Source organism: Saimiri boliviensis, chromosome 2, assembly GCF_048565385.1.
Source record: "Saimiri boliviensis isolate mSaiBol1 chromosome 2, mSaiBol1.pri, whole genome shotgun sequence".
Lineage (NCBI taxonomy): Eukaryota > Metazoa > Chordata > Mammalia > Primates > Cebidae > Saimiri > Saimiri boliviensis.
In genome coordinates, this window is record NC_133450.1 from 63,920,286 (window position 1) to 63,945,774 (window position 25,489).

The following is a 25,489-nucleotide window of genomic DNA, read 5'->3' on the forward strand; positions in this document are numbered from 1 at the left end:
TCCTCCTCCTCCCTACTCCCCGGCTCCCCACCCCTTCTTCGGGAAGATCGCGACTCTCCAGTCGCTCGTCCCAAGCCTCTGCTTCGTAGGTTCTTGTTCCCCAATCGATCGTGGAGCTGCGTGGGTTGTGAGTTCAAGTCCCTCTCCTCCCGGAGGCGACAACGTTCCCGTGGGTCCCCGTGCCACGCAGCGCGGGCGTGCACGCCCCTCCCCGCCGGGCCGCGCTGCCAGCCCCGCCCCGTCCCTGGGTGGGAAGGTCAAGGGGCCCGGGCCCTCCCAGCCCCCCGCACCCCTGCGCGCGCCCGCCCCTCGCCTCCTGCCCGGGCGCTCGCAGCCGAGCGCGGCGGAGGAAGGGCTCTCCTCCCAGCGCCGAGCACTGGGCCCTGGCAGACGCCCCAAGATTGTTGTGAGGAGTCTAGCCAGTTGGTGAGCTCTGTAATCTGAACCAGCTGTGTCCAGACTGAGGCCCCATTTGCATTGTTTAACATACTTAGAAAATGAAGTGTTCATTTTTAACATTCCTCCTCCAATTGGTTTAATGCTGAATTACTGAAGAGGGCTAAGCAAAACCAGGTGCTTGCGCTGCGGGCTCTGCAGTGGCAGGAGGACCCCGGCGCTCTCCCCGTGTCCTCTCCACGACTCGTTCGGCCCCAGTGGAATAAAACACCCGCGAGCCCCGAGGGCCCTGAGGAGGCCGACGAGCCCGAGCTCCTCCGGGGGTCCCGCCCGCGAGCTTTCTTCTCGCCTTCGCATGTCCTCCTCGCGCGTCTTGGACATGCCAGGAATAAAAAGGTGGGTTCTCGGCGCCGGACTTTCTTTCTCCAGGGTCTGGAAACCTTGCTAAATATCCGATGGGTGGAAAATGGTTATGGCTGTGATTCAGGCGGTGTCAGGATATTGGAAAGGCATGAGCTAGTGATGCAATGATATTGTTAATTATAAAAAGCTGCGCCTCTGTAATTTCCATCTTGAAGCGTTCTTTTGGGAGTGGGTATTTTCTAACAGTTTCAAGTCAGCATCAGAGAGGGCTGCGAAATTCTCAGCACTTCCTCTTTCTTTTTTGGAAAAGGCAGCAACTTTGTTTTTAAGGAATTTTAGTATATATTTTTAAAATTTTTGGAGGCCGATTACCAGTTCACTAGCAATTACTGTGCCGCATCGGCTGATAGACAAGCAGGCGGGCTGGCTGAACATCGCGGGGCTGGATTTGCTCTATGTCTGTGTGGGATCCTCAAAGGGCATGGGACCCAGAAGTTTCAAGCCAATGAGAAGTGGGAACTGCAGACAGAGATACATGTAAGCAAATGTTTTGCTATTCTTTAAAGAAATTGCAATTCCAGTTAAGTCATCCTTAATCCTTGAGGAACTTTACCTAGATGACATCCACATTGTCTTTATTGAGTGAACTCTTGAAAATATGCCGCTTTGAACAAATTAACCTTGTGTGTGTGTCTGTGTGTGTCTGTGGGGTGTGTGTGCATGTGCTGAAAACTGAGCTGTAACAATGTCATCCTAGACTGGGACCAGCACTTCTGTGACAGGCAGTCCTGGTATTTGGTTGGTCTCTCCGGCTTTCCTTGTGTTTTAGGCTGAGGCACAAAATGGGTGAACCCACCTGCTTCAGAAAGTTCCAGGACCAGTTATGGGCACCAACCGGCCTCCCCCAGCTATTCCTATAGTCAGTTCATTTCTGAAGTTTCTAGTTTGTTTTTGTTTTTGTTTTTTTTGAGGTGGAGTTTCGCTCGTTACCCAGGCTGGAGTGCAATGGCACGATCTCGGCTCACCGCAACCTCCGCCTCCTGGGTTCAGGCAATTCTCCTGCCTCAGCCTCCTGAGTAGCTGGGATTACAGGCACGCACCACCATGCCCAGCTAATTTTTTGTATTTTTAGTAGAGACAGGGTTTCACCTCATTGACCAGGATGGTCTCGATCTCTTGACCTCGTGATCCACCCGCCTCGGCCTCCCAAAGTGCTGGTTGTTTTTGTTTTTAATCACAAGGTGCAGCTATTCCTGATGCTGTGAGGGCAGTAGTGCTTGCACATTCTTTCATTTTAGGAAAATCGTATTAGCCTGGAACCTGTTTGGCCCCCAGGACTGAGCTGTGGCTCTTCCAGGAGGCTGGGCTTGAGGCAAGACCTGTCCCGGGACTGCCTCTGGGCAAAGGGAATGGGGCTGCAGGGAGCAGGGGGAGAAATGGGGTTAGCATGCCTTTTCCACTAGCTATTGAAGTCCACTGTGTTGCAGTCAGCCTGTTCTGTCTCCAACATAAACGAGACAGGGTTTTATAACTAACTGAAAGGAAACTTCATGTGAAGAAACAGGAAAACATTGAAATTCATAATATACAGACTGGAAAATAAATTTGTTATTGTTCTTTCATTCCTTCCAGATATAAATCTGGCCATTGCAAATATCAAAAAGCCCTGGGATTTGGCTCTGCACTTTATAAGCTGTCTCCAGGGTTCTAGGACCTGGCTCACACAGGCACTTAGATGAAAACTTGTGGACTCTCAGTGTCCTTCGTTTTTGGATTGGTGACTAGATGAAGGAAGTGGCCTTGCATCTCCTAGGATCACACCAGGGCTCTATTCCTGCCGGATGCCACCTAAACTCCGAGTCCTCTAATACCCAGGGTTGCTGATTCGGCCGAGCTATGTGTCTTGAAAGGGAGGGATTATATTGTTGCGGTGCACATTTGTAGTAACCAGCCACAGAATTTGGCCACCTCCCCAGGTTCACTGCCCTGTTCCAGAAGCCTTCAAGAGTACCTACTCCAGGAAGTCTTCCCTGACCTTCCTATCACTACTCACAGCCTGGCTCTTATGGCACCCAATAGTTATTTCTGTCCGTACCCTTGACGAAGTGTATAGACATCATGTGGCTCCCCAACTAGTTCTCAAAGGCAGTGGCTGTTTCATAGTTCTGCAGCTCCTCTGTCTAGCATCCACACACACAAGCAGTAGCTGCTTGGAAAAACCGCTGTTGAACTGGATAGTACTAGATAAAGCTCTGCTTATTGCATAGATTTTTTTTTTCCTTTTTTTTGAGATGGAGTTTTGCTCTATCACCCAGGCTGGAGTGCAGTGGCGTGATCTTGGCTCACTGCAACCTCTGCCTCCTGGGTTCAAGGGATTCTCCTGCCTTGGCCTCCTGAGTAACTGGGACTACAGGTGCCTGCCACCATGACCAGCTAATTTTTGTATTTTTAGTATAGACAGGGTTTCACCATGTTGGCCAGGCTGGTCTCAAACTCCTGACCTCAGGTCATCTACCTGCCTTGGCCTCCCAATGACCTTGGTTGATCCACCAGCCTCAGCCTCCCAAAGTGCCAGGATCACAGGCATGAGCCACCATGCCCAGCCCGATGTTGTATTTTTTTCTACTGTAACCATTTTGAAGAGTCTAGTTGAGTAGTGTTAAATGCGTTCCCATTGCTGTGCAATCTCTAGAACTCTTTTTACCTTGTATGACTGAGTCTCTGTATTTATTAAACAACAATTCCCCATCTTTGCCTCCCACTAGCCCCTGGCTACCACTATTTCACTTTTTTTCTCTGTAATTTCAACTACACTACATGCCTTGTATAAGGGGACCCATGCAGTCTTTGTTTTTTTCGTGAGTGACTTACTTCACTAAACATAATGCCCTCAGTGTTCATTCACACTGTAGCATGTGTCAGAATTTTCTTCTTTTTCAAGGCTGAATAATATTCCCTTGTATGTACAGTCTATGTTTGGTTTATTCATGTATCAATCAAAGGACTGTGTCCACCTTTAGGCTATTGTGAATAGTGCTGCTATGAACACAGATGTACAAATACCTGTTCAAGTTCCTGCTTTTAGTTTTTAGGGGCATATACCTCGAAGTAGAATTGCTGGATTGTATGGAAATTCTATGTTTAGTGTTTTGGGAGTCATCTTACTATTTTCCATAGATACTGCACCATATTTACACCAACAGTGCACAGAGGTTCCACTTTTTCCACATCCTCCCTAACGCTTGTTATATTCCTTTTTTTTTTTTTTTTTTGAGACAGAGTCTTGCTCTGTCACCCAGGCTGGAGTGCAATGGCACGGTCTCGGCTCACTGCAACCTCTGCCTCCTGGGTTCAAGCAGTTCTCCTGCCTCAGCCTCCCAAGTAGCTGGGAATACAGGTACCTGCCACCATGCCCGGCTAATTTTTTGTATGTTTAGTAGAGACAGGGTTTCACCATGTTGGTCAGGCTGGTCTCGAACTCCTGACCTGGTGATCCACCCACCTCAGCCTCCCAAAGTGCTGGGATTACAGACACGAGCCACTGTGCCTGGCTGTTATATTCCATTTTTTAATAGCCATCCTCATGAGTGTGAAGTAGTATAGATTTTGTGTTTTTAATTTATTTTATTTTTATTTTTTAATTTTTAAAAATTAAAAAAAAAATTTATTTTTTATTTTTTCCAAATGGTTAGGCAACTGGATATTGTTATTTCTTGAGACAGAGTCTTGCCCTGTCTCTGAGTGTAGGCCACCACCACACTTGGAAAATTTTTGTATTTTTAGTAGAGAGAGGTTTTCACCATGTTGGCCAGGCTGGTCTCGAACACCTGACCTCAGGTAATCTGCCGGCCTCAGCCTCCCAAAATGCTGGAATTCCAGGCAAGAGCCACCACACCCAGCCAGATTTTGCATTTTTAAAGCAGTCTTGTTGCCTGCAATCTTACTGGATGAAAGCCTGTGCGAGGCGAAGGGCAGAGTTGCAGGCTCCCGGAGGGTCAGTGGCTTGTGCATGGTGGAGCTGGCCTGAGCCCGGGTTGTAACGCCTCATCCTGTTTTCCTGCGGTTTCCTTTTCCCTGGGCTGCGCAGGTTCCTTGAGTCCTTTCCCTCATCAGAGCCTGCTGGCAGCCGTTCCCACAGGCCACACGCTTCAGGGGACTGGACCACCTAGCCCATCCACTGACAGGGGATTTTCATGCATGTGGACTCAATGCTCTAAGTGACTTCCTGTGACACCTTTCTTCGGTGCCACTCAAAGTGCCTCACCTTCCCACTTTCTTCTCCTTTCATTGTTTGGGGCATGATGATGGTTTATTCACTCTGTAATCATTTCAGCATAAAGATGTTCAAAAGTCAAATACATCTCCCATAAAGAATAAATACCAAGGAACTGGTTAATACCATAGTGGGGGGGCTTTTACTTTTTTTTTTTTTTTCCAGAGACAAGGTAGAAATGAGACTTCACCATATTGCCCAGGCTAATCTCAAACTCCTGGGTTCATGCAGTCCTCCTGTCTCAGCCTCCTAAAGTACTGGGATTACAAGCGTAAGCCACTGCACCTGACCTTGGCCTTTTTTTTTTTTTTTTTTTTGAAGCAGCAAAAAATCCTTTATTAAAAAGTGTTATCTAGGCTGGACGCAGTAGCTCATGCCTGTAATCCCAGCATTTTGGGAGGCCAAGGTGGCCAGATCAACTGAGGTCAGGAGTTTGAGACCAGCCTGAACAACATGGAGAAACCCCATCTCTACTAAAAATAGACAAAATTAGCCAGACATGGTGATGCATGCCTGAAATCCCAGCTACTCGGGAGGTTGAGGCAGGAGAATTGCTTGAACCCGGGAGGCGGAGGTTGTAGTGAGCTGAGATTGTGCCATTGTACTCCAGCCTGGGCAAAAATCTGTCTCAAAAAAAAAAAAAAAAAAAAAAAAAAGTGTGATCTAACACATGTAGGAGGCAAGTAGAAGAGCTGTGGTTCTGTTTGGGTGATAGGGGTGTCTGGAATCACCATGACCTCTCTGGAGCACACCCCACCCCCTACAAGCTCAATGTGATATCACTATTACACATCACGGCTCCATGTGATCCACACTCCCCTAGACCTGAATCTGTCTTGGGCATTTATATGTGACTTTTCATCTCCACAGGATACTCACTGTTACCATTCTGGCTCTCTGTCTTCCAAGCCCTGGGAATGCACAGGTAAGATTTTTATTTTTTAAACATATCTACAAGTGTATTAAAAACCAGAATGAGGGAGTCCAGCCTTGCATTATGGAACCCTAAGATTATGGAGGTGGGAGGGGCTTTCCAGTCATCTGAGCTCTTCATTCTCAGAGGTTAACAGTGGCAACTCAGAGAAAGTGAGACTCGGCCCGGGTGACATGACTTGTAAGTGACAAGGCTGGGGATGGTACTCAGTTTCTTGACTCCCAGCCCAAGACCCTTTTATTTTATTAAGTTCTGGGGCGCATGTGCAGGACGTGCGGGTTTGTTACATAGGTAAACATGTGCCATGGTGGATTGCTGCACCTGTCAACTCATCACCTGGATGTGAAGCCCAGCATGCATTTTTACTCAGATCACATGGCCTCATTTGTGCCCCTCGTGGCAGGCCTCAACCTACCTTCACTGTTGAAAAGTAAAATGTGGTCTAGCATTTCTGGGCGATGATGCCTGAGGACCCCCATGGGTCTGCGAGTGTATTGTCATAGACACACCCCTCCTTGAGGAGGTGGGAGAGGAAATGGGGGTTATACAACCACCTGAGCATGCTGCATTGTGTAATTCAGCTCAAAACCTAGGAGGGCCCACCCATGGGCTGAAACCCCTCAGAGGAGTAAGTAGGGGGTGCGTGAGGTCAGGCTCAAGGCCTCAGGGATTCTGGGAGAAGCTTGCAGCATCCTGGACTTTGTAAAGCAACAGGAGAGATGGACCCTGGCCCTGAAATGTGGGTAGATCCCTCCTGAAAACTCCAAGTGGCCTCTCTGTGTCTCTGGCTCAGGAAAGAAATGAGAGAATGACTATCTCCGAGCAGGCTGAGGGCTGCAGGCAGGTAGGGGAGCATTTTCTCTCTTCATATTAAGACTTTTGGGCCAGACACGGTGGCTCATGCCTTTAGTCAGAGCACTTTGGGAGGCCAAGGTGGGTGGATCACCTGAGGTCAGGAGTTTGAGACCAGCCTGGCCAACATGATGAAATCCCATCTCTATTACTGCTAAAAACACAAAAATTAGCCAGACGTGGTAGTGGGCGCCTACAATCCCAGCTACTTGGGAGGTTGAGGCAGGAGAATCACTTGAATCCAGGAGGAGATTGCAGTGAGCCGAGATTGCACCATTGCACTCCAGCCTGGGTGACAAGAGCAAAACTCTGTCTCAAAAGAAAAAAGAAAAAGAATTCTGAAGTGTATTTATGTCACTGGCAATGGGAAGCATCTTGGGAAGAGTAACAAAGAATTTTAGACCTTGTGGTTTTCTAATGCAGCCTCATGGTGTACACATGAAGACAGGTAGGCCCAGAGGGCAGCGGTTCAGGGTCGTGTTTACTGCAGTTTAGGCACTCTCTCTATGTTAACATACATCGTCCTTATCACCATTTTGAACTACGTAGCTACCTCCCCCCCATTTTACAGATGGGGAAACTGAGGCATAGACAAGTTACCCAGAGAGGAGAGGCCAGAGTGAGGATTCGAAGCCACATCCCAGTCCAGCAGACTTGAACCTATGCCAGCCCTTGAGAGCCAGGAATGGAACTGGGGTTTCCTGGCCTCCCAGCTTCCTGGCACAGCTTAGGCTTGTCTGCTCCGCTTCCTTTGCCCCAGCTCCCCGGGACTCCTGAACCCTCTCCCGGGAGTGTAGGCCAAATCCATCATCTCCACCAGTCAACCCACAGCTCAGGGAAGCCCAACCTCTGAAGCTGTAGAAAAGGTAGGCGATGGGGGCTCCTAGAAAATGTCAGGCCCCGGGGTCTTCCCAAAGAGCCCACGTAACACATGTGTTTTTAAAGTACATAAACCTGTAGCTCAAGTTGTATGTAAAAGCTACAACCCTCTGGGATTGTTGAGGTCTATCTCTTTCTGGAAGCATCTTCATGTCATCGTCTTGCTGAGGTTGAAATGGAGACATTTACCCAATTCAACTTTTTTTTAGAAAACTGACTGCATCTCTGTGTAGCTTTTATTTATGTAGAGGATTTCATGGGGGTGAAGAACTCATACTGGGCACTTTGAAGGTGAGGTCACACTTGAAGAAAGAGTCATTGCCCTTAAAAGCAGTCTTATTCATTCCCAGAAAGGGGATGAACCGTGACCATGCCACATTAGGCTCAGCAGATGTGATTACTATTGCTCTTCAGAACTAGAGCATTAAAAAACCTGAAAACAGGCTGTGCACAGTGACTCACGCCTGTAATCCCAGCCCTTTGAGAGGCTGCAGCGGGTGGATCGCAAGGTCAGGAGTTCAAGACCAGCCTGACCAACACGGTGAAACCCCATCTCTACTAAAAATACAAAAAATTAGCTGGGCATGATGGTGCATGCCTGTAATCCCAGCTACTCGGGTGGCTGAGGCAGGAGAATCACTCAAACCCAGAGGTTGGAGGTTGCGGTGAGCCGAGATTTCGCCGTTGTCCTCCAGCCTGGGCAACAAGAGCAAAACTCCGTCTCAGAAAAAAAAAAAAAAAAAAAAAAAAAAAAAAAAAAAAAAAAAAAGAACAAACCTGCAAACTGTCTGCTGAAATGGGGCTATGAAGCAATGGTGCAGGGATTTTGTTGTTTTCATAAAGGTTGTCTAAAAAAATAGAGATGGAGTCTTGAGGTTGGTCTCAAACTCCTGGGCTCTAGTGATCCTCCCTCCTCAGCCTCCCAAAGTGCTGGGATTCCAGGCATAAACAACTGCACCTGGCCTGGTGTGGGGGGTTTAGAAAGTAGTTCTATGTGTAAAATAATCATAAGAAAAAATTTTAGAAGAGCAAACAGGGGTCATAAAACCGGTATTGGTATTTTGGAAGCCTTTGTCTTTTGTTCCATTTCCCCAACTTTCTGTGTTGCAGCAGTAGCACGTTTGTGGTTAAAAAAAAAAAAAAAGAAGAAGCAAGGAAAATGACCGTGCCTGTTTCTGCTTTCTCCTTCCCTGCAGGCCCAGTGCACGAATGGCTTTGACCTGGATCGCCAGTCAGGACAGTGTTTAGGTATGAGCCACTGCGGATCCTTCACTGGGGTGGGGGCATTCAGCCCGGTTGCAGGGCCATTTCTTTCTCTGTTGCTCAATGATTAGCCATCCCATGGAAGAACACAGTGGCATGGAATGACTGAAGTCCATGGTGCCCTTTTATTGATCACCTTCTTTGTGCCTGGCCTTGGGCTAATCCCTGAGTGGGTAAAAGAATTGATCTCTGTTCTCTAGAAGGTTTCTGTCTGGATTGGTGTTTCCTAGGGCTGCCATAACAAATTACCACCAACTTAGTAGCTTAAACAACACCAATGTACGATTTCACAGTTCTGTAGGTCCGAAGTTTGACCAGAGTCTCCACCAGAATAGAATTAAGGTGTCAGTAGGGCTGTGTGCTTTTCTGGAGGCTTTCAGGGAGACTTTTCTTTCTTTTTTTCTTTTCTTTTTTTTTTTTTTGAGACGGAGTTTCGCTCTTGTTGCCCAGGCTGGAGTGCAATGGCGCGGTCTCGGCTCACCGCAACCTCCGCCTCCTGGGTTCAGGCAATTCTCCTGCCTCAGCCTCCTGAGTAGCTGGGATTACAGGCACGCGCCACCATGCGCAGCTAATTTTTAGTATTTTTAGTAGAGACGGGGTTTCACCATGTTGACCAGGATGGTCTCGATCTCTTGACCTCGTGATCCACCCACCTCGGCCTCCCAAAGTGCTGGGATTACAGGCTTGAGCCACTGTGCCCGGCCTCAGGGAGACTTTTCTTTCCTTCTGGTTGTTGGCAGAATTGAGTTTCTTGTGATAGTGGGCCTGAGGTTCTGTTTCCTTGCTGGCTGTCAGTGGAGGGGGGCAACTCCTACCTTTCAGAAGCCTCCTGCTTTCCTTGGCTGGCGGACCCTCCCTTCATCCTCAAAGCCAACACAGCGAGTGAAGCATCTCTCACTTTGAATCTCTTCTTTTTCTGTTGTAGCATCTCTCTGACCAATCAGCCTCTTCCTCTACTTTTAAGAACTCCTGTGAATATATCGGCCCCACCCAGAAAACCCAGGATAATCTCCCCGTCTCAAGGTCAGCTGCTTAGCACCCTTAATTCCAGCTGCTACCTTAATTCCCCTTTGCCATGTAACCCAACATAGTCACAGGTTCTGAGGACTAGGAAGAGGAGATTTTAGAGTGTTTGTGAGGGGCATTCTCTTAGCATGCCGTCTTTTGCAGTGGACTCTGCAAAAGAAGAGGAGAGAGTGATACTTTATGTCCAGGGTCAATAAAGCATTGATGGGGCCAGGTGTGGTGGCTTACGCCTGTAATCCTAGCACTTTGGGAGGCCAAGGTGGGTGGATCACCTGAGGTCAGGAGTTTAAGACCAGACTGGCCAACATGGTGAAACCCTGTCTTTTCTAAAAATACAAAAAAATTAGCTGGGTGTAATGGCCTGCACTTGTAGTCCCAGCTACTCAGGAGGCTGAGGGAGGTGAATGGCTTGAACCTGGGAGGCGGAGGTTGCAGTGAGCTGAGATTGTGCCACAGCACTCCAGCCTGGGTGACAGATCGAGACTGTATCTCAAAAAAAAAAAAAGCATTAATGGAGGTCACATTTAAATTGGGTATTGAAGGATGAATAGGATCCTAAGAAATGCCATTCCAGGTAGAAGGAACAGCATAAGCAAAGATCAGGTATGGAAAGGACGCTCAGAGCATAGAATAGTTTGTTGTTGACAAAGGATAGGGTTTATGAACAGAATCAGACAGCCCTACTTGCCCCCATCTTAGGGGAAGTGTTTAGCTTTTAAATGGTATTGAATTTAGGCCAAATAATTTGTCTTCTCTGAGCTCATGACAGCCATGCTCCAGAGGGGAGATAGGTGATTTGAAAAACCAATGAATGGTGAGGAATAAAACCCTGCCCTGGGAAATCTGGGCTTACACTTTGATTTTGAAGTAAGGTGTTTTGATTTGAAGACTTGATGAGGGATAAAGTGGAGCAGTGGCCCTTCTTTTCTGGCCCACCATTTCCAATGGTGGCTTCAGGCTTCAGGCTTCAAGCTGGAGAACAGCCTGTTGCATTCCGCACATTGACGTTACTTCTTCCTCTGGTGGGCTTTGGTGTGTTTCTCAGACGAGATGCTGGGGGTGAACTGTCAGGTGCAGGCTTGTGGTCTGCAGCCTCCAGCCCCACACAGAGCAGACTCCAAAGCAGGTATACGGGATCACGTCTGCTGCTCGCAGGAGCCACAGTTCAGGCCTCCCCTGTCTGTGCCCTAGCAAGGCTGATTTTCTAGAGTCCACCTCTCCCCTTCCAGACATAACAAGCAGAGCCCAGCCTGGCTGGAAATGGGCTTTGTTGGCTGGCACAGAGCTAACTTGAAAGCAAACCTCTGCTTTCTTAACAAGCAACTAGCTCTCCGTCAAGCCTTGTCTTTGTTTTTGCTTTTGTTTTGAGACAGAGTTTCACTCTTGTTGCCCAGACTGGAGTGCAATGGCGCAATCTCAGCTCACTGCAACCTCTGCCTCCCAGGTTTAAGCAATTCTTCCGCCTCAGCCTCCCAAGTAGCTTGAATTACAGGTGTGTGCCACCCTGGCTAATTTTTTTAGTAGACGGGTTTCACCATGTTGGCCAGGCTGGTCTCGAACTCCTGACCTCAGGTATTCCATCTGCCTCGGCCTCCCACAGTGCTGTGATTATTGGCCTGTGCCCAGCCTAAGCCTTGTCTTTGTTGACGCCAGGGACTCTTTCTGCCCGACCTCTGTACTTGAAATAGAAGTGGAGACAATTGTTAGACCCATCCCAGTGTTTTCAGAGTGTTGTATGTGCACACGAGTTTCCCTGGCATTTTAGATGGTATACCCACAGATACACACGCTTTATTTTAATAGTATATATTTATTTTCACTGTTACTTTCTATTTATGCTAATTTTCACTTCTGTAGTCATGTAAGATTTTAAAAACACATTTATTTGGGCTTCAAATATGGGTTTATTTAAGGAAAGAGTATGTGCAAATGATAGTACAGGCTTTAGTTCATTCTCTGTTGCTTATACCTAAATCTGGGTAATTTATAAAGAAGAGGAATCTAGGCCGGGTGTGGTGGCTCATGCCTGTAATCCCAGCACTTTGGGTGGCTGAGATGGGTGGATTACCTGAGGTCAGGAGATCAAGACCATCCTGGCTAACATGGTCAAACCCCGTCTCTACTAAAAATAAAAAAATTACCTGGGTGTGGTGGCACATGCCTGCATTCCCAGCTACTTGGGAGGCTGAGGCAGGAGAATCACTTGAACCTGGAAGGCAGAGGTTGTACTGAGCCAAGATTACACCACTGCACGCCAGCCTGGGCAACAGAGCGAGACTCCGTCTCAAAAAAAAAAAAAAAAAAAAAAAAAAAAAGAAGAAGAGGAATTTATGTCTTACAGATGTGGAAGCTGAGAAGTCCAGGGCTGAGGATCTCCATCTGGCAGGGCCTTCTTTTGGTGGTGGGGGTTCCCTGCAGAGTTCCGAAGTGTGCCAGGCATCACATGGGAGGGGTCTGGGCTGCTAGCTCTGGTCTTTCTTCCTCTTCTTAGAAAGCTGCCAGTTTCATTTCCAAGATAACCCATTAACCTGTTAATCTATAAGTGGATTAATCCATTCATGAGGGTAGAGCCTTCATGATCCAATCACGTCTTAGAGGCCCCACTGCTCAACATTGCAACACTGGGGATTACGTTTTAACATGAGTTTTGGGGGGACATCCAAACTATAGCAAAGTTTTTGTACATATGGTCAAAATCATGATGGTATTTGAAAGGCTGATGTTGGGTGACACTGGTTACTTTTTTTTTTTTTTTTTTTTGAGACAGCATCTGGCTCTGTCACCCAGGCTGGAGTGCACTGGCAGGATCTTGGCTCACTGCAACCCCCACCTCCCGGGTTCAAACGATTCTCCTGCCTCTCCTGGGACTCAGGCGCGCGCCACCACTCCCGGCTAATGTTTGGTATTTTCAGTAGAGACGGGGTTTCACTGTGTTAACCAGGATAGTCTTGATCTCCTGACCTCATGATCTGCCCGCCTCAGCCTCCCAAATTGCTGGGATTACAGGTGTGAGCCGCCGCGCCGGGCTGACACTGGTTACTTTGATTCCCTTCAGCCGACATTGGGGGGGACCTTCCCGTGGTGAGTTGGGACCGCCCCAGATGTTTGGGAGCAGATGCTGGGGAAGTCTGGGAGCGCTTCCTCCACGCCTGGTTCCAAGCTCTGCTTCAATATGCACCGGACAGGACACGGTTGGGAGCCACTAATGCTCGTCCTTTCTGTGCCTTCCAGATATCGATGAATGCCGGACCATCCCCGAGGCCTGCCGAGGAGACATGATGTGTGTTAACCAAAATGGCGGGTATTTATGCATCCCCCGAACAAACCCCGTGTATCGAGGGCCCTACTCGAACCCCTATTCGACCCCCTACTCAGGTCCGTACCCAGCAGCTGCCCCACCGCTCTCAGCTCCAAACTATCCCACGATCTCCAGGCCTCTCATATGCCGCTTTGGATACCAGATGGATGAAAGCAACCAGTGTGTGGGTGAGTAGCCGGCCTGCTGTTCCTCCCCGCTGGGCTTTGGGGAAGAACTTGTCTATATCCCGCATGTTCACCCCAAATGGGCTGTTAGTTGCCGTTCAATGCACCAGTGAAACAAGGACTTATTTTCTGCCTACTTATTTCACTCCTAGCAGCCTGTACTTTGGGTTCCCGCCCAACTAGGGAGGTTATTTTGCTGTTTTGTTCACAGTTCTCCAGAAAACCAATTTTTTTCTCTAGTTTGTTTTCATCTATCTACCTGTCCAGCTCTATTCATCCATTGATCTATCCATCTGTCTATCTATCTATCTATAATTCATCTATATATTTAAAGACCAAGGTAATATTTTCTCAATTAAATAACAAATACATCTGGTCAGACTTATAATAAGTAAATCTCAGAGAAAGATCTAGAAAGGGTCAGAGCTCTGTCCCCAGCACCCACACCCTTGATAAGAAGTGTGCTCCTGCAATAGAAGAAGCCTTGAAGGCCACACCCACTGTTCTGGAAAGTAAGTAGGTTACTGGGGTTGGAACTAATATTCTTTTGGCCAAAAGGAGCCTCACTGATAGCAGCTCATAGAAAAAGTGGACCTCTGGACCTACTAGACACAAAGAAATTGACAAGGGGTGTGACCAGTGCCCTAGAGAGTTTAGCTTCTGTTGGCCAGTGTGGCCTTGGAGGCGAGTTACCTTGGATTCTCCTTGGTCTCTTTAGCTGTGGTCAGACCAAAACCTTGTCACTGTCTCCAGCTCTGGAAGATGCTGTTTAGAGTGAAGGCTCTAAACCTTTTGATTATGCATCCCATCTGCAAAATCTTTTTGAGTCCGGACCCCCATCATATGGATATTTATTTATTTATTTTTATTTTTATTTATTTATTTTTTTTTTTTGAGACGGAGTTTCGCTCTTGTTACCCAGGTTGGAGTGCAATGGCGCGATCTCGGCTCACCGCAACCTCCGCCTCCTGGGTTCCGGCAATTCTCCTGCCTCAGCCTCCTGAGTAGCTGGGATTACAGGCACGCGCCACCATGCCCAGCTGAGTTTTTGTATTTTTAGTAGAGACGGGGTTTCACCATGTTGACCAGAATGGTCTCGATCTCTTGACCTCGTGATCCACCCACCTCGGCCTCCCAAAGTGCTGGGATTGCAGGCTTGAGCCACGGCACCCGGCCTGGATATTTATAAATTACATACATGCCCTGTCATATGGATTTTAGAATATAAACCTCACATAAGAAATATGAAATTTCACTGGATATAATAAAAATAAATATGAAATGGCCAGGCGTGGTGGTGCATGCCTATAATCCCTGCACTTTGGGAGGCTGAGGCAGGCAAATCACCTGAGTTCAGGAGTTTGAGACCAGCCTCGCCAACATGATAAAACCCCATCTCTACTAAAAATACAAAAAATTAGCTGGGCGTGGTGGTACATGCCTATAATCCCAGCTACTCAGGAGGCCGAGGCAGGAGAATTGCTTGAAACCCAGAGGCAGAGGTTGCAGTGAGCCGAGATCTCGCCACTGTACTCCAGCCTCAGCAACAGGAGCAAAACTCCATCTCAAAATAAATAAATAAATAAATAAATAATAAATAAATATGAACTTGGAGTGGTGGCATGTGCCTCTAGTCCCAGCTACTCAGTAGGGTGAGTAGGGAGACCACTTGAGCCCAGGGGTTCAAGGCTATGGTGTGCTATGATTTCACCTGTGAATAGTCACTGCACTCCAGCCTGGTCAACACACTGGAACCCTGTCTCTTAAGAAAATATAGATATGAATTGAAGTTTTAGTATTTTTTTTCCTCTACCCTAAAAGTTTGGGAGACCATCGGTCTAGCAAGATTTTCATTTGTCCCATTTCAGGACTCCGGAGTGTTGAGCTGTAACCATTAGGGAAGCTGTGTTGGTTAATTTATGGTGTCTTCTACATGCTTATGTGAAGATGTGTGCATTCCCATTTGAATACACATAAATTATATGCAGATAAGTGTCTTCAGAGCTACCAGGGAACACTGGATATGCTTGAACGCAAACTTCCACATTTTCACTGGTCTTAAAAGGTGTGGTCTCTGTATGTGTTGGTGAGGAGAGAGAGAGAGAGAAAGAGAGAGAGAGAGCGAGCTTTACTTTAAATGTAGATGAGTGTGCAAGGGGAAGGAGGGTGGGGCCCAGTCAAGCCAGTTTTGGTGGAGAAGATGGTAACCAGCATCAGGACGAAAGACCTTTGTTAACTAGAAGGGACTTTTTACCAATCTTTCACTTCAACCTCTTCATTTTGTTGAAAGCTGAGTGTGGACTGCAACCAGTTAGATAATTACAGAGGTGGGATGTCAGTCCAGCTCCCCTGACTACTCCCCTGTCTATGATCTCCTAACTGTAGGAAATTACCTCTCCTATCCGGTAGAAAAGAAATGATCCCAAAAGAAATTGCAGAGATAGACAGGTGGGAGGTGCTGCTCTTCCAGGATGTCTTGTAGGGGCTGGATAAGCCGAGGGATCAGCCCTTACGTGTCTTGAGGTGAGGAAGAGGGTGTAATGCTTCTTTGAAGGCACTCTGTGGTTTTGGCGAGGGGCCTTGGGTGGTTGTGGTGCAGACAGCTCTAGCTGCCTTGGGCAAGCTCACCGGCCTCTTCTGCAGAACAGCTGGGAACTGCTGCGGGCATCTCCAAAGTCTCTCCCTCCTTCTCCAGACCTGTTTCCAGGGTCCCAGTGCCCTTGACAATGAGGACATGGCTGGGAAACCTGTTCCTCCCTGGCCCCTCTGACGTCATGCCGTTTATGGCCCCAAACCTATCACACGGGAGATGTGGCACTTTCATAATGGCCCTTTTGTAAGGAGAATACAATCTAGGAACCCTAGTGAGGACTGGCACCAGGCCCATCCATTTCCAAAAAGTTCAGCATTATGCATTCATAAATCCTGAGTTCTTTCTAACTTCCCTTCACTCCACCCCATGGTTTCCTGATTTTACAGAGGGCTTTCAAATGGCCCTTGCTGAGGTCTCTCTGTGTATTGTAAAGAGGTGGCATTGTGGGGGCAGAGGGAAGTAAGAGAAGGGATGGGGAAGGGAGACTCTTTCTACTTACTGCTCCTTCCAAGAACTGGGATGGAAGAGAGGTGGGCCTGGGAGCAGGGAGAAGGGAAGCGAGGTACCGTGGCGAAGGTGGGAGGAAAAGAGAGGGGGAGATCACTGAGAAAAAACAAGGAGGTGAGTGTGGCGGTGTCACTGCCCCGAGAATGTGGGTATTTTCCAGGGCACAGCTCTGATCCTGTGGAGAAGGCACTGCCTGAGCAGTGTGTAAGTCAGGGAGACTTGGGAAATATTTCTGAAACCTGATTGTTCTGAGAGGAGGACAGCCTCTCTAAAGGCATCTTCTTCTCTTCATCAAAATAAAAATAACGGCCCACAGGGACATCCACAGCAGCAGTGGTAATCATATCCAGTACTTGGATAGTACTTGTGTGCTAGGACCTTTACAGTAATTACACAACGCGCTCGATCCTCATAACCACCTACAAGGTAAAATTATTACCATTTTTATTGTACCCATGAGGAAACTGAAGCAGAGAAGCTAAGAAACCTGTTCGAAGTCACACAGCAAGTGAGGGGCCGAACTACGATTTGAACCACTCCGACTTTGAATGAGAAAACAGGCTCAATGAGGTATAGGTTTGTTTAAGGGTGCTCAGAGGGTCAGTGCTGAAGTCAAGATTAACAACAAGGTCCTTCTCTTGCTTTTTTTGTTTTTGAGACAGGGTCTGGCTCTGTCACCCAGGCTGTAGTGCAGTGGCACGATCACTGCAACCTCTGCCTCCTGGGCTCAAGCAGTTCTCCCATTTCAGCCTCCCAAGTAGCTGGGAATACAGGCATGTGCCACCATGCTGGGCTGATTTTTGTATTTTTTCATAGAGACGAGGTTTTGCTATGTTGCCCAGGCTGATCTTGAATTCCTGGGCTCAGACAGTCCTCATGCCTCGGCCTCCCACAAAGCTGGGATTACAGGTGTGAGCCATGGCACCCAGCGCGCTCTCTCTCTCTCTCTCTCTCTCTCTCTCTCTCTCTCTCTCTCTTTCTTCTTAATGAAACTTTTTGCTCTGTAAAATTTTGAACCTAGTCAAAAGTAGAAAGAGCATCGTGAGCACCTGCTCACTTATCCCACCTGCTGTAGTTATTAGCGTGGGCTCGATCTCTTTTCTGCTTTACACTCTACTCAGAGCGTTCATTTAAAGCAAATCCCAGACATTATATAATTTCATCCTTAAAGACATCAGAATTATCTCTAAGAGATAAAGAGCTTCTTTACAAACATGAATTTAAGGCCAGGCATGGTGTGGCTCACGCCTGTAATCCTAGCACTTTGGGAGGCTGAGTTGGGCAAATCACCTGAGGTCAGGAGTTCAAGAGCAACCTGGCCAACATGGTGAAACCCCATCTCTACGGGAATTACAAAAATTAGCTGGTGTGGTGGCAGGCAACTGTAGTCCCAGCTACTTGGGAGGCTGAGGCTGGAGAATTGCTTGATCCCAGGAGGCAGAGGTTGCAGTCAGCCACGCCCACGCCACTGCACTCCAGCCTGGGCGACAGAGTGAGACTCCACCTCAAAAAAATAAAAACTTAAAAAAAAAAAAACCTCCAAAAAACCACAATATCATTATCAAACCTACAGAAGTCAATAATAATCTCTTTTATCATTAAATATCCAAGTAGTGCTCACATCTCTCTGATTGTCTCATAAATGCCTTGCAATCTCATCACAAGTGGCCAGATTCCTGCAGTCTTCGGAGTAGCAAGGCTCTAGCAGAAACCTACTTCCTCAGCCACAAAACATTCAGTAACATGAGTTATTGAAGTCCCTACATTTGCCACTGAACCAAGTTGGTTAGCAAAGCCAGCACTTGAAATGTCCACCCAGAGCGATAACAAGTTGAGCCCCAAAGGGGCCATGTATACGCAGCCATTTCCACAGCCTGTTTTCTGCTTGTTTGTTGGAATCCGATCCGTTGAAGTTCTACAAATTGCACTGGTTGACAAGTCTGTTAAATGCCTTTTAGTCTTTATTGTTTCCCTGGCCACTTACTTATTGAAGAGGCTGAGCTGTTTGTTCTGTAGAATTTCATACATTTGGCAAGTGGCTGATTACACTCTTGTGGGGGTGTTTTATCTTGTGCCTTCGTCCCCTGTATTTTCCTGTAAGCTGCTAATAGATCTGGAGACTTTATCCAATTCAGGTTAAATTTTTGGGTAGGCTATTTTGTAGGTAGCATCTTTGATCTTTTGCCCTCTGCACGTACTGTTTTCTTCTCTAAAGTCTAAGACGGTCAGCCTTGGGAAGGCCAATGAGCATCCTCTTTCACTGTCGTTTACTTTTTCTTGACAGTAGGGTTTGGACCTACTGTCAAGCAAACAGTCTTCTCCCTTGCTCCGACGTGAGGCCATGCCCTGTTTCTACAGCCTGGGTGGGGCCTGCCTCAGTGCCTGGGTGGCCAGTCCCTCAGAGCTTCCTCCTCAGCTCCTCTGTTTTTCGTTCCACTTTGGAGACGACTAGGCCCCGCTCTTCTGGAACAATGTCTGTCCTTAGGCTTGAGTCCACAGGCCCCCAGATGTATAGAGCTGGATCACTTGGGACACTTCTGCAGACAGGATGAACAGTGACCCAGAAATTACAGTCCATGAGCCAAGCAAGCTTTGTGTTGTTCAGAAAACTGGCATCTTGGCATGAGAGTGATGGGACTAATGGCTTATTTTAGAGTGTGTCACTCAGATCCTGCACCCTTGGGAGATCTGGTGATCAGATTCTTAGGGGAGGGAGAGCCAGACAGACATGGTTGACTGGTAAGCAAGGAGGGGCTGCTGGAGGGGAGCCTCACCCAACAGCTCTCAATCAAGACCCAGACAGAGGCCAAATCAAACACACACACAGTTCTGCGCTGGCCACATAGACAGATGGTCGGGGACTGAGGATGGTGCGGTGCTGAAGGCTCAGAGAGTGGGGTGAGCTGCTGCCAAGTGGCTGGGGCACCCAAGATGTGGACTCCCATTCAGGAACCCTCCTCTCATGGCACGCTGCCTCTGAGACCAGGTCCCTGAATGTGGCTGCCACTCATCTCTGTCAACTCATTCCCTTGGGGGCTCAACTTGTTACCTCTCTGGGTAGACACTCCAGGTTCTGGCTTTGCTAACCAGCTTGGCTCAGTGGCGAAAGCAGGGATTCCAGCAGTAACTAATGTTTGTGAAATGTTTTGTGGCTGAGAAAGCAGCCTTTTACTAGAGCCGTGTACTCCAGGGACTGCTGGAATTCTGGCCATTTGTGAAATTACAAGCAATATCTTGATTCTGTCTTCTAGTCCAGGATTTTTGCTGCTGTTGTTGATCAGGGCACCCAAGCAGGCGGAGAGCAACCTATGGGATCCTTTTAGAAGGTGGATGGTGTTGGTCTGAGGCTTTCTCTTGAGTTATTTTTCCTGAAAGCCAGCCAGTATTTCTTCAATCAACCGATATGTACAGAGTCCCTTGTTGGTGCCAGGCTCTGGCCTAGGCACCGAAGGGGATCTGGAGTTGTGCATGGCCGTGGAGCTCTCTCTAGAGCTTGTGGACAAGGAAGGGAGATTAGACACAAGGCAGGCAGCTGAAATTCAAGGGGGCCTCTGATGAGTTCCTGAGATTGTACTAGAGAAGGCAGAGGTAAGAAGACTTCTGGGGTGGAGGGGGCTGGAACTTGGAAGTCAGACAGGCCTTGATTCTCACCTTGGTTTGGCCACCTCCTACCTCTGAGACCAGGGGGTTGGGTTCCTCATCTGTCAAATGGATATAACAACACCTTCTCACAGATAACATGTGTGAACACCTTGCCCAGTGTTTATGTGGAGTATCCCACGGGAAATGTGAATTGGGAAAGATTCTTGGAGAAGGCTGCTAGGGTCTTGAGATGATAACCCATGGGAAGATTCATGGAGTCTGAAAATGCATTGAGGGTCTAATTCTTTAAAAACCTTTAAAATGACCTAAAACTGAGCCCAGTACACATTTACCTTGCAGGCCTCGAAGGGCTTTGTCCAGCTAAGCCTGATGTGGCTTCACTGAGCATCTGCTTGGAAATGGCAGCAGAGCCTGGGATTATTTAAATTGTGAGACAGAAAAGTGGGAAGTGGGAAATGTGGCGTGAAGGCCGAGGGCAAGTAGAAACCTCAGCCCCTAATGTTGGCAGGTCTGTGGTTAGCAAAAACTAGGGAGGAGAGGGCGGCCTTCACTCCAGCAGACTTTTCTTATTTTTTATCCAGGCCTCTGGCTTGGGCTGTAACTTGAAACTCAGTCCTCAGGCTGGGACCAGAAGGAAAATGCGTGAAACTGAGATCGGGAGGAAAATGCATGAAATCATGAAACTGATTCTTTAGCTGCTGAGGGCATTGGGACTAGGCAGGCAGGGAGGAAACGGGACTCTGCATTGAGGCGGGGGCTCTGCAGCTGGGTTTGCGCAGATGTCTCTGAACTGGCCCCAGCAAGCTTGTTCATGGGCATTGCCAACCCAGGCTTCCCATCTTGCAGCAAGTCTTTCCCCATTGTTGCCGGGAAGACGGGCAAATGGCTTCACCTCTCTAAATTCTGTCTCCGATTTTCCTCTTGTAAGCAGGATAACAGCACCAACCGCCACAGGAAACTTGAAGAATTCAGTGAGATCATGTATGCAGATTATCTACATCGAGGCCGGCTTATAGGAGGGGTTTAAGTTAGTTACCGTAATGATTGTTTTCATTATTTCAGATCTCATCATTCCATGATGACTTCTCCTGCTCCAGACCCCTAGTCCCGGTATTCCATTATTTTTTTATTCTTTCCTCTGGGAATTAGATTTAATCGTGTGTGTCTTTTAGGGGGTTGAAATTTGAATTCTTGCCAGTTTCCAGCAGTAGGATTTGGGGTTAACTTGCACTTCCAAGGAGACCTAAAGAAGACAGGACTCCAGGAAGCTGTCCAGGACGGCTACTCCCAAAAGTCACTGTGCCGTTGAATCACCTGGGGAGAATGCAGTTCTGACTTGAGAGGTCTGGGGTGGGCCCCGAGGGTCTACATTTTCTTATAGGCCCCAGGTGATGCCCACGCTGCTGGTCCAGGGACCACCCTTTAATTAGCAAGGCCCTAGTGCATCTGTCTGTTTTTTGACAGCACTGTGTTTAAAGAAAGGTAGAAGCTTAATTTTTTTCATGCAATTCCTATATTATTTGAATTTGTTAGAAGAATGTATTACTTATTTAAAACCAAAACACAAACTGGAAATAAATGATTTTAAAGCCTAAATTGAAGTAGTGGTAAAGGGATGAGATTAGACATCAGTAAGAACTGGGTTTTGATCCCAGATTTGCTACTTTTTTGCTGTGTGACATTTAGAAAGTCACTTGGCCTAAGTCTCTGGCCTAAGTTTTATTATCTGTAAAAAGAAAAGATGGTAGTATACTAGGGGTCATAATCTGGGGTCTGTGGACAGAAATCAAGGGATTTATCATCGTGTTTTTCCCCACTAACTTTGAATTGAGATTTAGCATTACTATTCATTGTAGGAAACAAGACTATTAGCAGTACCTGTGATGGTATTGACAAGAGAATCAGATATTTACATATCATATTACAGCTGTGGCAGTCATTCTGAAATACTTTGAAGTATTTTGAAACATTTTGAGACCTTATTTATACTTATCACTTCAAAACTGTAGAAGATACTAGATCTGCCTAATATTGTTTTTTAAGGCACTGATAAAGAAATTACTGTATCATACACTTTGTGTGTGTGTGTGTGTGTGTGTGTGTGTGTGTGTGTGTGTATGTTTTGAGGCAAGGTTGTGCTCTGTCATCCAAGCTGGATGGATTACAGTAGCATGATCTCTGTTCACTGCATCCTCAACCTCCCAGGCTTAAGTGAACCTCCTACCTTAGCCTCCCGAGTAGCTGGGACTACCAGTGAATGTTGCCATGCCCAGCTAATTTTTGTAACTTCTGTAGAGACGGAGTCTTATTATGTTGTCCAGGCTAGTCTCTAACTCCTAGGCTCAAGTGATCCTCCTGCTTTGGCCTACCAAAGTGCTGGGATTACAGGCATGAGCTGCCATGCCCAGCCATACATTTGTTTTTTAAATATTTTGGTATCTGCATTTCAATGTAATTGTTTTCTTGTGTAATCCTGCGAGTTTAATTTTATGCCATTTAAAGCATTATTCTAAGAAGAGAGTCCATGCGCGTTAGCAGTCGGCCAAACAGGTTCAAGACACACACGAAAAAGTTTAAATTCCCCGGTCCTGATGATTTCTCAGGTTTCCTCCAGCTCAAGAATGTTTCACTATTTTAAATCTTCCCAATCTGTAGGGAACATCATTTTTGTGTGAACCCTTTCTCACCTGGATTGCCCAGGTGATGTGTCTCTTCTCTGTTGCGTGTGTTTCAACAGCACACAGGCCTCCTGACACCTGCTGGGGCCCTACCAAGTCTCCACTTGTGAAGAAGTCCCTCCCACCCCCAGTGGTAGCTGGCTCTGATCATTGGCACTGGTCTGGTGAGGTTCAGGGCACTGGCTCGCCTCACGTTCTGGGTGGGGTCCCACTGGTGAGCCTTGCCCAGCCCTTGGTGCCTTTATGTCGTAGGTCACTTCGCCGTGTCTAGTATGGCAGTGTTTTCAATGACCTACAAGTTTGTCTTGGCTCTCCTCTTATGTTCCTTGGTCTGGTCATGTTTCTTTTATTTCTACTCCACTCTGGAATTAGCCAGTTGTGTGTGGTGTTGCAGAGGACGGATGAAGTGTGGACTTTTTAATGGCAGGACCATTCAGCTCTGGTCTGGCAAAAGTGGCTGCATTAGCAAGTCTCCAGAGAGCACTGCCTGGAGAGTAGGAGGTTGAAGTTACCTGCCAGGTTGCAAATAGCCTCAAATGCTGTGTTACTCCAGGGACTGGTGGAATTCCGGCCATTTGTGAAATTATAAGCAATCTTGATTTCTCTCTTCTAGTCCAGGATTTCTGTTATTGTTGTTGATCAGGGTGCCCAAGCAGGCAGAGAGCAACCTACGGGATCCTTTTGGAACGTGGATGGTGTTGGTCTGAGGCTTTCTCTTGAGTTATTTTTCCTGAAAACCAACTGGTATTTCTTTTGTCAACCAATGTGTACAGAGTGTCTTGTTGGTGTCAGGTCTCTGGCCTAGGCACCGAGGGGGATGTGGATAGAGGGGGCATAATCTGAGGTCTGTCGACAGAAATCAAGGGATCTATCATGTTTTTCCCCACTAAGCCAGCGCTAAGCTGTTTAGCACGTCTTTAAAATTAGTAGGAGATGGATATGATGGCTCCTTAGAGAAGCGTAATCATTCTAGATGTGTTAAAATGGAGCAAGGTGATCACACCATCTCTTTTGTTATCAAGACTAGCTTTAGGTTTCTTTTCAAACATGCTTTTGATGGAAGTGCATTGAATTCACCACTGGAGAACTCTAGAGCAGAATGACTCACATGGGTTGTGTACAGAAATTCACAGATGTTCTGTAGATGTTCTCCACTGATCTTATCTGCTTGTGTGGATGGTGTCTGCATAGCACCTGCAGCTCCCACCATAACCCTGCTGTAATGCAAGAAACAGAGTCATTTGGCGGGGGGGAGGAGGGGATTAAGGAGATGTTTGTGCTATCAGGAATGGATTAAATGAAATAAAGAAGTAAAATATCGTATGAATGCAGGCCATTCATTTGAGGGAGCGTGTGTGCTTGAGTGGAAAAAACTGATTGAAACAATACATCAGGAATCCTATTTGATGCTGACAACAACAGCTACATGTAAATATCATCCCATAGGTCCAGGTCATTTCTTTTTTAGGGAAAAGGGGGAGATCTTTGTTTCTCAAAGGATCTGGAGTGAGCAGTTTCATGATGCCAGGCAATAGTGGTAGAGAGTGTGATGCAGTGGAAAGAGCATGGGTTTAGAGTTGCACCGACGTGGGTTCGAATCCTATCACTGCACCATTGCATGGTGCAGGGCTTTAAATCCTTTGCGTGTGTCCCAGCTACAAGATGGAACAATGCTGCTTATCTTCTGGGACTGTTTTACGGCTTAGTGAAGGACATGCTGAGTGTCCGACAGGTCTTCGCCCTCTAAGCAATTGCATTGTCACTCCCGCCTGTCCACTCCCTGTACCTACAAGCTCTTTATCTCATAGGAGCAGCAACTCTGTTTGCTTTCCATCTTCGCAGCCCCTGCCAGCCACAGGGTCGGACACGTGCCAGGTGCTTGTTGGCTGCTTATCTCAGGTGGGGAGGTTTGGGGAAGGAGAAGGGGCCTCCTTTCAGTTTGTGATCATGTCTTGACAGTTCTCCCCCTGTCTCCACTCTGACCTCACTCAGGCCACAGAGGCAGCTTTCGAGCCTTTCTCGAGGGCCTCTTAGACTCTGGGAGTGCTGAAGAGCTACCTGGGTACCTTTGTTCTCCTCTCCTTTGGGCTCCCAGCAGCCCACACAGGCCATGTGGTGCCCAGGCCTAACAGGCTGGGATTGGGGGAGTGCTCGTAGGCTGGGCTGACCCCTCATCAGAGAGACCAACGAGCCAGACAGCCTCCCTCCAGTAGCCAGCCCCGGGCCTTGAGCATGGGGACAGAAAGGCCAGGGCTTCCCGCAGCCCCAGATGTGTGCAGTGAGGGCAGGCAGGTGCCCCCAGGTTCTCATCTTTCATAATGGAGGGCATGGGTGTCGGGGGTTCAGGAAAGTAGGTGGGGTGCCTGGCAGGGGGATTCCTGAGACAAAGGCACAGTGCCGGCCTCCGCTATTTATCCACAGCATCTGGCAGAGTGAGCTCTCGTGGAGTGATTTTTGAATGAATGAATGGCAGGAAGGAAGAGTGAAGGTGCTGTCGAAGCCTGGCTAGCCAGAGGGGGGCGCCACTGCTTTCCTCACTCGGCCTCCCAGCGCTCACCTCCAGCGCACCCCCTGCTGACCCCTCCCATTACACTGGGTGCCAAGAGGGGACTAAGGTGACCAAGAGTCTTCTGTTCCTT

The 25,489-nt window shown here is 47.6% G+C and overlaps 1 protein-coding gene across 3 annotated transcripts in view; it reads left to right on the top strand.

Moving 5' to 3' along the window:
• The first annotated feature begins 310 nt into the window (after nucleotides 1-310).
• The window catches only part of FBLN5 (fibulin 5), an 80,646-nt gene continuing 55,467 nt past the window's right edge, over nucleotides 311-25,489 (top strand). The window contains exons 1-4 of one of the 3 annotated variants that reach the window (XM_010350561.3): nucleotides 311-792; nucleotides 5,903-5,957; nucleotides 8,894-8,945; nucleotides 13,218-13,472. In XM_010350561.3, coding sequence (XP_010348863.1) covers nucleotides 752-792; nucleotides 5,903-5,957; nucleotides 8,894-8,945; nucleotides 13,218-13,472 — 403 coding nt within the window. In that variant the 5' untranslated portion in view covers nucleotides 311-751. Of the gene's footprint in view, nucleotides 793-898; nucleotides 1,297-5,902; nucleotides 5,958-8,893; nucleotides 8,946-13,217; nucleotides 13,473-25,489 lie in introns of those variants that run through there. The other 2 variants (XM_074393465.1, XM_010350560.3) reach the window with 2 other exon arrangements.